The following is a 14,571-nucleotide window of genomic DNA, read 5'->3' as shown; positions in this document are numbered from 1 at the left end:
AAGTGCCCATAGAGTGCCTATATGGTACATAAAATGTAGTAAAGTGCCCATAGAGTGCCTATATGGTACATAAAATGTAGTAAAGTGCCCATAGAGTGCCTATATGGTACATAAAATGTAGTAAAGTGCCCATAGAGTGCCTCTATTGTACATAAAATGTAGTAAAGTGCCCATAGAGTGCCCATATGGTACATAAAATGTAGTAAAGTGCCCATAGAGTGCCTATATGGTACATAAAATGTAGTAAAGTGCCCATAGGGTGCCTCTATTGTACATAAAATGTAGTAAAGTGCCCATAGAGTGCCTATATGGTACATAAAATGTAGTAAAGTGCCCATAGAGTGCCTATATGGTACATAAAATGTAGTAAAGTGCCCATAGAGTGCCTATATGGTACATAAAATGTAGTAAAGTGCCCATAGAGTGCCTATATGGTACATAAAATGTAGTAAAGTGCCCATAGAGTGCGTATATGGTACATAAAATGTAGTAAAGTGCCCATAGAGTGCCCATATGGTACATAAAATGTAGTAAAGTGCCCATAGGGTGCCTATATGGTACATAAAATGTAGTAAAGTGCCCATAGAGTGCGTATATGGTACATAAAATGTAGTAAAGTGCCCATAGAGTGCCTCTATTGTACATAAAATGTAGTAAAGTGCCCATAGAGTGCCTATATGGTACATAAAATGTAGTAAAGTGCCCATAGGGTGCCTATATGGTACATAAAATGTAGTAAAGTGCCCATAGAGTGCCTCTATTGTACATAAAATGTAGTAAAGTGCCCATAGAGTGCCTATATGGTACATAAAATGTAGTAAAGTGCCCATAGAGTGCCTCTATTGTACATAAAATGTAGTAAAGTGCCCATAGGGTGCCTATATGGTACATAAAATGTAGTAAAGTGCCCATAGAGTGCCTATATGGTACATAAAATGTAGTAAAGTGCCCATAGGGTGCCCTTCCAGTGGAGAATAAGTGATGCAGAGCCATCTAGGTGCTCCTCCGTCTGAAAACATTTGTCATCTAGGGTGCCTTTACAGAAGAAAAAAAACACGATTTAATGCCCTCCAGGTGCCCTTTTCAAATTGTTTGGCCCCTGCCCCTCAGACAACCTGCTTATTTGTTTATACTGATCCTTTATTTTCTAGTGCAGAGTGCGTGAGAACGTGCAAACTGAGAATTTCACTGCGGAAGGAAACTTCGACAGAAGGTTCTTGACTGTTGAATGTACGGTAGGTTTGTACTCGAACTACTAAGCGGGAAGCTTACTGCACAACAGAACTGCTTCCAGTTACTGACTCACTGTCATTCCTACAGGAAATGTTTTACAGCGTGCATGCGTGATTATTTCGGGAATAAACGCATGCACGTGTCAGTCTGTGTCAATAACGCAACACGTGGAGAGCTTGATGTCTGTAAACACACATGACCGCCCATGTTTTATTCTCATTATTTATAATCCCGCTGTTGTGCTGAAGAATAAATAAAGTCTAAATGAACTAAGTGCGCGCATGCAGTGTCATGTCTCGCCCCTCCCCTTTCTCTCTCTCTCTCTCTCTCTCTCTCTCTCACTCTCTCTCCCACGCGCTTCTGTCGCTGCAGCTCCTCCTGCGTGCGCTCGAGACGAAGGGGGCTCGCGCTCGCGCAGCTCGCTTGCCTTCAACGTCCCGCGCGAAACCAGCTCACCAGAGCGCACGAGACGACGACCGGCGGAAGCTTTTCCGAGGCGCGAGCGGCGCGATCGCACCACGCACCGGGGCGTGAAGTTTAGGGAATCAGGAGGTGGAAATAAAAGAGAGAGAGAGAGAAAAAAAGGCGGAAGCAATCATCGGTTTGTAAAAAGGCGACGGAACGTGTGAACGTGTGGAAAGGCGCGAGCGCACGGTGAGAAGGGGGTGGGGGGGGGTGTATATTTTTTCGCTTGAAGGGACATGTGGAGTGCTGGATTGTGCAATGTGGAGGTAGCTATCCAACACACACACAGACGCACAAGGAGGACACAAGTGAGTTTCCTGCTTACTGTTTTTCTGGTGCGTTTGGAGCTGATGTGGTTGTGATTGATCACCAGCTGCCCGTCAAGGACGGGTTTCTCCATCAAGCCCCTGACCCACACACACACACACACACTCACACCCACACACACACGTGTCTTGCTTCCTGACACCATGACAGACACGAACTTCACCACGATTCCGTATGCAAGTGAGAACCAAGCACTGAATGACACACGCGGCTGCTCACTGACCAAAACCGCCTTTCAGTTCTACTACCTGCCCACGGTCTACATCATCGTCTTCATCACCGGCTTCATCGGGAACAGCATGGCCATATGGATGTTCATGTGTCACATGCGGCCGTGGAGCAGCATTTCAGTTTACATGTTCAACCTTGCGCTGGCTGACTTCTGCTACGTGCTCTCGCTTCCCTTCCTCATATTCTACTACTTCAACAAAACCGACTGGATCTTCGGCGACGTCATGTGTCGCCTGCAGCGCTTCATCTTCCACGTCAACCTCTACGGGAGCATCCTGTTTCTGACGTGCATCAGCGTGCACCGCTACTCCGGGGTCGTCCACCCGCTCAAGTCGCTCGGAAGGCTGAAGAAGAAGAATGCTGTGCGCACCAGCGCCTTGGTGTGGTTCATCGTGATAGCCGGGATCTCACCGATCCTTTACTACTCGCGTACGGGACCTAAACGAAACGTCACGACGTGCTACGATACGACCACCGAGGACGAGCTTCCGGGGTACTTCGTCTACAGCATGTGCATGACCGTATTTGGATTCTGCGTGCCCTTCGTGGTCATCCTCGGCTGCTACGGCTTCATCGTCAAAGCGCTCATTTACAACGACATGGACAATGCGCCGCTCAGGAAGAAGTCCATCCATCTGGTCATCATCGTGCTCGCCGTCTTCGCCGTGTCCTACCTGCCCTTCCACGTCATGAAGAACCTCAACATGAGGGCCCGGCTTTACTTCCAGAGCCCTGAGATGTGCGAATTTAACAACAGGGTCTACGCTACCTACCAGGTCACCCGGGGTTTGGCCAGCCTCAACAGCTGCGTGGATCCCATTCTCTACTTTTTAGCCGGGGATACGTTTCGACGACGGCTCTCCAGAGCCACTAAGAAAAATTCCAGGAAGGGCGAAGTTGTGCTGCAATCCAAGAGCGAGGAAACGGCGCTCAACAGCCTGCCGGAGTACGCCGAGAACGGGAACAGGTCGCTCTGAGGATTCGGGAATGAATTTCAGAACTTTTTCACAATGCACTGACTTGGACTCATTTTCTAAGGAATGCACTGATCATATCATGCTGCAATACAACCATGATGTGAGGTTAATCTGAGACTATAAACGCGAACACTGTTAAATATCAAGCCCTGAGCCAGTGACTGGACATTCCTTCCACGTGGAATAACAGGATTAGTGTACAGGATGTGACGTGTACTGTATATAATTGTCAGTAATTACTCTCTATGTGAATATTCCTTCACTGTACTGTATTGTATTTGTCAGTATTATATGAGCTGCAACATTGCAGATACAGCGACAGATTCACTTTAGCCAAAAGTGGACTAACTATCCAATTAATCCACAGGTCAGACTAGAATAGAGAGCAGAGCTCTGTATTATCAGAGTGTAACACAATTAAAAGAAGTAATGTGATCTGAGACTGTCAATATCTCGTCTGAAGCCTAAATAAGCTCGGAGAAGACATATCATCCATGCTGAGCTCATTTAAAAAGCCCGGATGTGATAAATTGAGGATTTGCTACACGTTGCAATTTTTGCTGCTGTTTCTCAGTCCCTATGGATGCTCTGTTCTGTCTCAGTGATAAATAAGGCTTTTAAACCGTTTTTAAACCGTGTTTTTAGCTCCGCCGTCAGTTCTGGGTGAGATCTCACGCACTAGTGCCGCGTTCTGTTGCAGAAAAGTCATCATGCATCTCATGCATGCAAGTCATCAGTCATCATGCATTTTAACCCTCTGAATAGTGAAGGAAGTGACATGAGCATGCTTGGAACACAGCCTGCTGTATGTTGATATGAATACGGAAACAATCACAGCAACAAGATTCACCATGCAAAGCTAGCGTAGGTGTTTTTTTTATTATTATTATTATTTATTTTGATCAGGTTCCAACAGGCATTAACAAAATCTTTACACACCTCAGCTGCAATAAAACTATGCGACCATGTGGTTTCCATAGAATATTCCACTACCAGCTAAGATCATTCTTCCTGTAAGAACCTGGAATTAAGCCAAAAGTTATCTAAATCTTGTTTTATCAACCACCAAATCATTATGTATTAACTAATAAATTGCTTGATGCAATAGCATGTCTTCAAAGGGCACTTATTCCAGATGCTACGAATATGCAAATTGGAAACGCCCCTAGAATCACGTTATTCACCAAATGTACAAGTACACAGGAATGTGGCAGATCAGTGCAGGAAATCTAATGTGCAGCCAGGCAAGTGTGTAAACATCCACACCCACAAAAGTGCATAAATTATAAAAAATACAAAAAATACAGTATAAAAAAATAATAAAATAATAATAAAATAATAAGCAATAGACACAATAAATATAATACATAGTTCACATTCAATGCTGTCGTGTGAAGGGAAGCTCAGTTCTGATTATTTGTTGTAGATGGCATGTTGTGTGACCACTGTTGGAAAAAAACTGCCCCACCCCTTCCCTAGCAAATCAGTGTAACGAGTTTTAGAAACTGTCCTGTAATTTGCATGGCCCTTATTTGCATATTAAGACCTGATAGGCTGCTATATTTTATGATGTAATAGCATACACTGTGTTGTGTTCAGTACTAACTCCAGTGAGGTTTTTCAGTAAAACTGCTGCTGCCACAACTTTTGCATCAGATTAACTCCAAAAGAATTATTAAAAACATCAAAATATGTTTTTATAAAATCTAGTGTGACTTTGATGGTATTTAAAAGGAGTTACATATCAAGGCTGGGTAGTGTCACACCTCACGGCTCCAGCTTAATGATGCATCTTGTGTCATTGTTTTGAAAATGATCATCAATGTATTTTATTACATTTTAAAAAGTTTCTCGATTGGAGCTACAGCTCTGGTCCTCTCACGAACTGGAGGAGGAGCAGCCTCACATCATCTCCAGGGTCCCAGGTTCGAGCCTGATCTTGGCTTACTGTATGTGTGGATTTTTACATGTTCTCCCTGTGTCCATGTCGGTTTCCTCCAGGTTCTTCGGGTTCCTCCAACCTCCCAAGAACATGTCAGTAGGTGTATCGGCTATGCAAAATTGCCCCTAGGTGTGAATGATTCTGTGAGTGAGTGTGTTTCATCCAGGGCGTATTCCCGCCTCACGCCCAGTGTTCCCTATGATGGATGAATGAAAATGTACATTTCTTTAGTACGGTGCAAATAGGAATACTATCTCGGAATCTTGATGTGAGAACTTTTCCAGATCTGGTCTGAAATAGCTCCACAGTCTTGCCAAACCTCATTAAACTAATGCCATTAATACCAAGAACATGCGGATTGGAATGCTTTGAACTTTAAAAACAGTGTGAAGCAAGTCGGGTCCTGACTCGCTCGATGCCATGTGAAGACTGGCGAATATACGGCCAGGATTATTTGTGTGAGCAGTGATAGCTGGTAGCAGTTAGACTTCTAATCTATTAATGCTAAAGCTCACGTAGGCTGTGATTGACTCAAACGTGTTTTATAAGGACCGTGCTCGTCTTCAAAGTGCATATTAATATGCAGATTAGTGTGTGGCGGATTTTGCTCATAAAAGTGAAGTGAAGTGTGAAATTTAGCAGCCTGCATTCCTGAGGCTGAGAGAAGAATTTCCATTATCGTTAAGTAAAACGCTCTGCATCACAGGCACTAGGCAAATGACGTGTCCTTGTAAAGCAGCTTAATTCTATCAGACACCTGCATAATGGCATGAAGGCAACATGAGCTATTATTTTAAACCTAATGTTAAATGCTCTTACAGACAGACAGACTTTTGCAATAAGGATTTAGCAGAGCATAAGTCATCAGAATTTTTGCTGGATGAGTTGTCTCAAAGGTGGATATAGACAGTGGAGTGCAAAAGTTTGCACACCCTTAGGACACATGTCTATCATGCTTTAGGTTTCCCTTATGTTTCAGTGTTACCCTATTAATAGTGAAAAAAGAAATAATCATCTCCCTGTCTGATTGGAATAATAATATTGTCTTAAAGGTTTTGTGCTCAGCCTCCAACCTCTTTCTCATCTTCTGAATATCTTCTTCTGAAATTGTAATATTTGGAATATTAGTGCACCACAAGCTCATGCACTGCTTTCTTCTAAAAAAGTCACGACCAAATGTATTTACAATTTATTTTTCTGTTGATTTTGATCTTTATTTAAAGAAGGTTTTACACTGTGTGATTTCAGCGGTCTAAGATTATTGCCCACATTTTATTTTTAACATTTTAAAATGTAGATAAGCAGTGGGGGATGCAAACTTTTGCACTCAGCTGTGGAAATATATACCCGGAAATATATAAAGACTTTATACCACAGCCTGGTTGAATTCTTGAATCTGATTGGTCAGAAGGTGTGCATAATTTTTGTATAACCGCACGTCTCGGACAGTGGTTCTGTAACAGTCACATTGCTTTGTACATTCTCAGTGGGATTGGAACGTCTTCCAGACAGAGGAGTTTACGCTTTCGGGTTTCTTGGTAAAATGATAAGCTGTGTTTTTTTGTCTCATTAACTTCAAGAGTGAGAGAGGCTGGTGAAGGGACAGCTGTTTAGAACATGAGGGATAACAGGAACTAACTTGTCTCACAGACATTCCATAACATGAAATGTAAATATAAACAGTCAAAAAGCGTTCACTAATGAATAAAAAAATTGCAATTGTTGCCAAACTGCTATGGTATGAATGTTATTTCATACAAAACCGTTTACTGATTTATAACTGTGTGTGTGTCTATGTGAAATCTGAGCTCATGTCTACTGCAATTGGAGCAGCTCCAAAAATCTGCTCTTGCAACATACTGACTTTGGCGGTAAAGAGTTTGGCACTTTATCAAGCTTTGCAGGATGATTTCATGCCACTGATGAAATTATGTCATCATCCTACTGAAGAAAAAAACTCTCATGCATTGCGAAATTGCTGCTTTGGAAGCGATTGTGCGAAGACTGTATAAGTTTTACGCTTCTGTCACTTCCTGTCTCGTTTTCAGCGCTATCGTTTTGCCCGTGGGTTTTCACCAATGGTGTTAGTGTCGCATTTCTCACTCCTCCGTCCCTCCCTCCTTCCCTCCATCGGTGTCGCTCTGCTTTTCCTTTCACTCTTCAGGAAGACGGCCTAGGGAACGAGGGAAGGAACAAAGCATGAGGGAGAGGCACCTTTGCCTTTCCCAAGCCGGTCTTTGTGTGCAGGACAAAGGAGTGGTTATGGATGCGGGACACGGAGGCCCAGAGGCACATGGGAGTCTCGGGATGGCATTGAATCTCTCCTGGCATAAATATCCTCCTCTGGAGAAACACAGTTCCTTGTTGCTTGGATTTATGAAGCACTGGGTTAAATTACTGGGCTGGACATCTATGTTAGATTTACATTTAATTCAGTTCTCTGTGGAAACGAATGGATTTGAACTCACAACCAGGTTTCGCTGTTAGCTCCTAAAAACAAAAGAGTAAGCAAGAGCTTCTTTTCTAACTCAACATTTTCCAGCGTAGGTAGTCGAGATGTCAGTGCAAATGTTGTACTCAAACTCCCAGAATGCCACGCAGCTATACGACGCAGTTGCGCTGAGTTACGGCAGAGACTCAGCTCAGCTAGTTCGCGATCTGACGTGTTGGTGATGGTGTATTAGCATAAAATGTTGAAGTTTTGAAAGCTGCTCTGTTTGAGCAGAGTGTACAGGTGAGGAGGTGAGAGAGATGAACAGACTAAAGTGCTACAACACTCTCTTTAGGTAGAGGTGAAGTGAGGACTGAAATAAATCTTGGACGCTGTTGAAGATCACATTTTATAAGATTAATATGCGGGTCGTTTAGGGTGGTGTTTTCTGTAAAAGGCCACTACTAGAGCCAGAGGTGTGTGCTGTGATTTGTTTAGACATGATTTTGTTGCAAATGTATTGCAAAAGTGCTATGTCAATACAGTTTAGGATTAAGATTATCATCACTACCACTCTAAACATTCTCTGATTTGCCAGTAAATCATGTTTCACTCTCTCATAATGAGTTTTGGCTCAATCGTTTTACAAAATGCCGGGGGACTTCAGTACGCAGCCCACTTGAGGATATCATGTACGATTTGTTTTCTCTTTGTTCGTGAGCGTGTATGTTTGCGAGTGAATGGCAGGTGAACGGCAGAGCTTGCTCCTGCTTGTTTGGGACACTTGCACATGTTTGCTGTTTGTGTAGTTCAGGACGGAGACTCCCACACAAAACGTTCATGAGACAGGCCTGCTGAGGCATGAAGAACACACGACTCTGCCCGCCTTCTCATCTCTCTCTTTCACTTTCTTTCCCTCTCTTTTGCTTTGTCTATTTCTATTTATTGGTCTGTTGCATAGTACTTAAATTTGTCCACTGATGCAAAGAAGAAAATGGGAGGAAAGAGGAAGAGAGCTGGAGGGAACAAAGCCTTTCATTGGTGGAAGAATAATGGCCCATTGGGGGAGGCAATCGACTGTGGCGGGAAGTTTGGGTGAAATACAGACGCTCCATGCCAGAGGCTTTGTTTTGTCTTCGGAATAGCAGGACATGCCAATTCTTCCTGTTTAAAGTCCAGTGGGATGCATTCAAACTGTTTAGGAATTAGTTTCCCACATGTAATCAAAAAGATAACAACCAACGAAGTCATGTATTTTAGTCAACTTAAAAGTTTATTATCATGCATCATAGATTACCATCCAGTCTTTTAAATAACACAGGAAGTTGGAGTAGATACAGGATGGAACGGTGATTATAAACAGTGGAATGGAACAGTTTTTACAAAGAAAGTGAAAGATAATATTTTAACTTTTAGTGATAGTTTAGTTTTATTAATTTAGTGATGTTCAAGTTAATAGATGAGTTGTGAAAAACTGTATTTTTGGCCAGGGTGGGTTGGCCGAATGTTTGATATAAAAAAAAAACCAACTAGTTTTACTATTTAAATTGTAATTTATTACTATCTAATACTAGCACTTTCCAACATTACTATTTCTCTTGTTCTTCGTGTGTCTATGTGGGTTTCTGGTTCTCTGGTTTCCTCCCACTTCCTAAAAACATGCTGTGGGGAACACGGAGGAAACCCACATAGACACGGAGAGAACATGTGAAACTCAACACCGACTGTAACCCGAGCTCGGGAACTCGATCTGGGATCCCTGGAGCTGTGAGGCTGGAACGCAAGCAATAATTCTATTATTGTTAAATCTGCACCGTTAAATGAGTGTGTGTAGACACACACCTTGAGCGATGGTAATTTTAGCATTTGTCTGCGTCTTTAGAACAGATGTAGTTCTGCAGGTGCAGGGCAACAAGCATAACTAATTTAATAACTTCTTGTTGAACTTTTTTTCAACTTGCCAACCTCATTTCTGGTGCCGGAACTGACCCGACTTGCCCAAAACCCAGCTTTTTTGTGTGTATGGAAAAGCAAAATGATAACAGCGGGTGACTTGACTGGATTTCTAGTTGTAATTAAAGATATGAGCACTTAGCCTACATTCTTACAATCAAGGGTTCTTTAAGTGTTATTGGTTCCAACTTTAGAGGGATTCTCCTTAGAGATATTTCTGAAAGCAAAACCTTTTTGTTGTTGGGTTTTGCATAACTGAAGAAGCCTTCGGGGAAGGGCTCTCTCTCTCTCTCTCTCTCTCTCTCTCTCTCTCTCTCTCTTTGTACATATACAGTACTGTGCAAAACTCTTAGGCACCCTATTTTTTTTTAGTACAAACTTTTATTTTATGACATTACTGATTCAGTACAACAACCTTTTAGATTCCAAACATTAGTTTTCCAGCACAAAATTAAATGTTACAGAAGAATGTTTGTATGTCAGTAAAGAGAGCAGCAGATTCCATAAGAGACACTTTTCAGATAAAAACATAATGAAGGCTGCTGGGTTTCGCTGCAGAAATAAGAAGCAAGTCGACAGTCAAAGTCTCCAGAAGAACTGTGGCTGCTTCTGCAAGACGCTCAGTAACACTTCCAGCTCATTTCCTTATAAAACTGCACACACTGCTCCTGAGACTACTAATTTTTTTTAAAAGTGAAGGATCGTCACACCAAATATTGACTTTGTTTCATTTATTACTGGTTACTGCTCTTTATAGTATTTTTTTATGTAGAAACATTTAATTTCATTATTTTTGAAGGCATCTTTGCTCTACAGCATTAGTTTGCATGTGCCTAAGACAGTATGTGTTGCGCAGTATGTGTGTGTATGTATATATATATATATATATATATATATATGTATATGTGTGTGTGTGTGTGTATATACATATATATATATATATATATATATATATATATATATATATACACACACACACACAGTGTAGGCATTACAGCACTTTTATACTGTATGTGGTTCCCCCATTGGCAAACTAAGATAATAATAAATTGTCAGTTTTAATACTTGGTTTATTTAAGGACTCATTCAAGAATTCACAAAAGATTTTCCATGTTTAGTTGTTTCCAGCTCTTTTGAAATTGCCCCCTTCTCACTGTTAAATTTGCACATTTTTTCTGTAGCCACGACTAAATATCATTCAGTAAGTTGATTTGCAGGTGTAGTCAGAGAAAATAAAGGCTTTTGCATTTTAGCTAACTGTGTTAACATAGTCTTCTGCCACTGTCAGGGGGAAGGAGAAATTGCAACCTGTTGGCTGTTGGGCCACCTATCATACATTCTAACAGTGAAGCCGAGGGCGAGTTAACATCTGTCCAGGGGCTGCATTTGGCCCTGGGGCCAGACTTTGGACAACCCTGCTTTAGGGTGCTAGATCTAACTTTTTTAAAGAATGTAACCTTTAACCGTTTTTAGATTTACACACTCACTGGCGTGTGGAAATACTTACAAATTTGCAATCATGAGACTGCATTCAGATTTATTTCTAGAAATAAAATTGCCAATACAAAAAGCTTGAAATGACTACAAATGTCTATAAATAAACTGAATATTTATAGAAATATGAGCTAAATCTAACTGTATTCAAGGATATGCTATGATTATTTTTTTTGCAGACGACTCATAATTAACAGCTTATAAATCTATGTGTTAAGTGGCAGTAGATCATGAGATAGTGATCAGGCCATTATACTCTTCTGTGCATTATCATGAAGGAGATGAGCAGCAGAGCAAGTCTTCATTCTGATGGAGGGATGTGTCCACGACCTCAAATGCCACAGCCGACCACAGCTTATGGACAACAGCTCTTATTATTAATGGAAGTCCTCTTTATGCTGCTTTTAACCTTTAATCCAGACTGGTGTTGGCTTTTTTCCTGCTTTTGTTAGTAGTATAAAAGGATTACGTGTGTCTATCGATCAGCTGATGAATAAAAATATACAGCATGACCTTCTGTGTGAATACTGATTAACCGAAGAACATGTGAATCATTCATTAATGCGGACAATTTCTTTTCTTCCTTCTAACCTTTTTGTCTTCCAGATCAATAAATGTTACAGATTACTTTATATTAAATTTCTGTAATAGGGAGGTACCTGAATACGAATACATTATTCGATAATGTGTTCTAAATAGATGCAAATACAGATACGGATAGGAGGCACACTATTAGTTTGTTTCAGAAAGCTTGTCAGAAAGCTTCACGGGGAATCTGGTTAAGACCAGAGCTGTTCATCAGGGTCTGGATTCCATGGGATGCAACTAAAAGTCATGCGAGTGAGAGGTTTTTACTTCCATGCAGCCATGAATGAGTGGTCAGACATGAAGCTCGTGTAGCATTGCACTGCATTTACCTAGTGACTGCCTGGTCAGAGTTACAGTGATAGGAATAAGGCTGCTTCTGAGAAATAGTACAAACTAAATTCGTAAGAATACTTTATACCCAACCCTGTCTCACAGAAAAACATTAGTGTATCGTGTCATGACTTGACGCATGACTTGACTGTGTTTGCTGAGAAGAGGAGAAGTTTCATGAGCCTGATAAGTCTAATCATATGTCCTGAAGATTACAGACTTAGGAACACAGGAAGTGTGCTATGCTCAGTACGTTCAAAAAAGAGGTCAATTATTTATTACATATTGATCTTATTGAAGTAAGTAGTAGTAGATGTTAGCTTGTGCAGGTGCAGAACGTCTCATACAGAGCATTATACATTGATATGCAACCTATGCTTGTGCCAGAACGGTGATATATGATGTATAGAAGGTGCTGGACATAAGTCAGGCCAACATTTTGTTCTGTGCAACTGACTTGAAAATAGTGCTGGCAGGTACAAACACAAAATAATACCTGCATGAGCTGGATTTAAAAAAAAAACAGTCCTTCACATATGCCTAGCTGAGACCAGTTAGGAGCTTAAGTGATGAGGAACTATCAGAGCCAGAATTCACACACATCGCAGGCACTTCTACTGTTTTTCAGTGTTTTCCAGGGGAATAGTGGTAGGATTCATTTTTAATGAAAAAACATCTGGTTTAGGCCACACGCACATCAGGTTCGAATCTGAATACAGATACAGATATGGATATTTTGAGCACTAAGCAGATACAGCGATTGTGTAACTGTCTAATTCAATCAAATAATTCATACAGCTTTAATGTAACTACTGCAGATGTCTAGATCTTATGTAAATACACTTAAGTATCAGCTGTAGTGTTAGCTCGTGTAAGTACAGTTGTAACAGGATGTGGTTTCTCTTTCAGGTATAACTCTGTGGAAGGCTACAATATCTGCATGAACTGCTGCTTTTCCAGTCTTTCTGATTGTGACTGGACCTACATACTAACTAGAGACTGTCAATTTACAGACTGGTGTTAATCCATCTTATTTCGTTCGATTAGCGTATTACAGCACAAAACTGATGGAGGAATAGACTTGTAAGACTTGCAAATGTCAAACTCAGGGTTGGGTAGAATACTCTGAAATAAGTATGGCTATTTCACTATAAGTATGAAATACACCTTCCTAAATATATTCAGTGATGTATTCCATTACAAGACTCAAGATTCAAGAGGATTCAGGATTCTTTTATTGGAACACTGCAGTGTTGATGGCAGTTAGGTTCTGTATAGCTCAACAATAAACTATACACTAAAGTTGTGTCCCAAATGACATACTATACACTATGCACTATGTCTAGTGTATGAATTTTAGACGGGTAGTATTGTCTCAAATTGAACACTAATGGTTTTTTGCTAACCGGGAGTATAAGTCATTTCCCAATCGATGGCAAATGACGTCAAACGCATGTACGGCGTTGCTGCTAGCTTTAGCAGAATAGCCAGAGCTGACGAAAATGAATATCTTCATTATACTGTTCATGTCAATGTTACCTTTTATGACCAATATGACCTTTTTTGATTCTGAGCAAATTTGCCCCAGTGTCACCGCCTGGTAGCCCCGCCCCTCTTCCACTACATAAGCAAAGCTGCGAACGTTGAGTGCATGAAGTGTCCAACATTCCACACTTCGTTTCTATGGTTGAATAAGTGCATCATCCAGGTATTTTTTAGTGCACTTCTTCTTTTTGGATTTTTCAGTGTGAACACACTACTCACACTATTTATACTACAAAATGGCGTAGAATAATGCATAAGTATGCGATTTGGGATGCACCTTAAGACAACGTGCGAGACACTAGAGACACTGCAAGTATTCTTAACAACATGAGTGGTCTAGTACAACGTCAAGGATTGTATGTGGAACATAGCAAAATGAAATGCATTAATACTGAGTCAGGGAGTGCACATTTAACAGAGGAGGATGCACAAATGTCGAGATAGTGCAGATTTTACTGAAACCTGTAGCAGCTGTAGTGATTGTAGTAGATGTGCAACAGTAAGTGTTAGGGGCATAAACCTCAGGCTTTCTATTTCTTCCCCATCTTGTTTTTTATTTATTTATTTTTTTGTCTTAGTAAGATTTCTTAAGTATATTAAGTTAACTTTAAGGTTGGTAAATTAGCTAAAGTAGTTAGGTTCTGTGCATTAGTTTATTTAATTAGCTAGCTATGTTTTGTAATTAGACTGTTGTGTTTTCTACATTAGCTTGTTAAAATAGTATCTAGTTATGTTTGGAAATTAATTTGTTAAATTACTAATGAGTTATGTTTTGTAAAATAGTTTGTTAAATTAGCTTGTTAAATTAGCTAGCTAGTCAAGTGTTGTGAATTAGCTAGTAAAATTAGCTAGCTAGTAAAGTTTTGCAAATCAGCTTGTTAAATTAGCTAGCTAGTTAAGTTTAGTAAATTAGCTTTTAAAATTAGCTAGCTAGTAATTTTAGTAAATTAGCTTGTTAAGTTAGCTAGCTAATCATGCTTGGTTTCATTGCCTTAGCATTCATAAAAAAAATAAAGCTTTACTAAACATTAACTAACCAAGAAGCCAAATTCTAG

The 14,571-nt window shown here is 40.5% G+C and overlaps 1 protein-coding gene across 1 annotated transcript; it reads left to right on the top strand.

The window, feature by feature from the left end:
- Window positions 1-1,581: 1,581 nt before the first annotated feature.
- Window positions 1,582-11,565, top strand: p2ry1 (purinergic receptor P2Y1). Its single transcript, XM_053235090.1, has 2 exons — window positions 1,582-7,679; window positions 11,332-11,565. The coding sequence occupies exon 1, from the start codon at window positions 2,169-2,171 to the stop codon at window positions 3,231-3,233; it is 1,065 nt and encodes a 354-aa protein (XP_053091065.1). The 5' UTR covers window positions 1,582-2,168; the 3' UTR covers window positions 3,234-7,679; window positions 11,332-11,565.
- Window positions 11,566-14,571: the final 3,006 nt, after the last annotated feature.

This window comes from Pangasianodon hypophthalmus, chromosome 6 (genome assembly GCF_027358585.1).
Source record: "Pangasianodon hypophthalmus isolate fPanHyp1 chromosome 6, fPanHyp1.pri, whole genome shotgun sequence".
In the NCBI taxonomy this organism is placed as follows: Eukaryota; Metazoa; Chordata; class Actinopteri; order Siluriformes; family Pangasiidae; genus Pangasianodon; species Pangasianodon hypophthalmus.
Note: the sequence above shows the minus strand (reverse complement) of the source record. Positions and strands in the feature narration are given on the sequence as shown.

Coding starts and splice junctions, on each gene's coding strand:
- p2ry1 (XM_053235090.1), top strand. CDS start 2,169: ATGACAGACACGAACTTCACCACGATTCCGTATGCAAGTGAGAACCAA.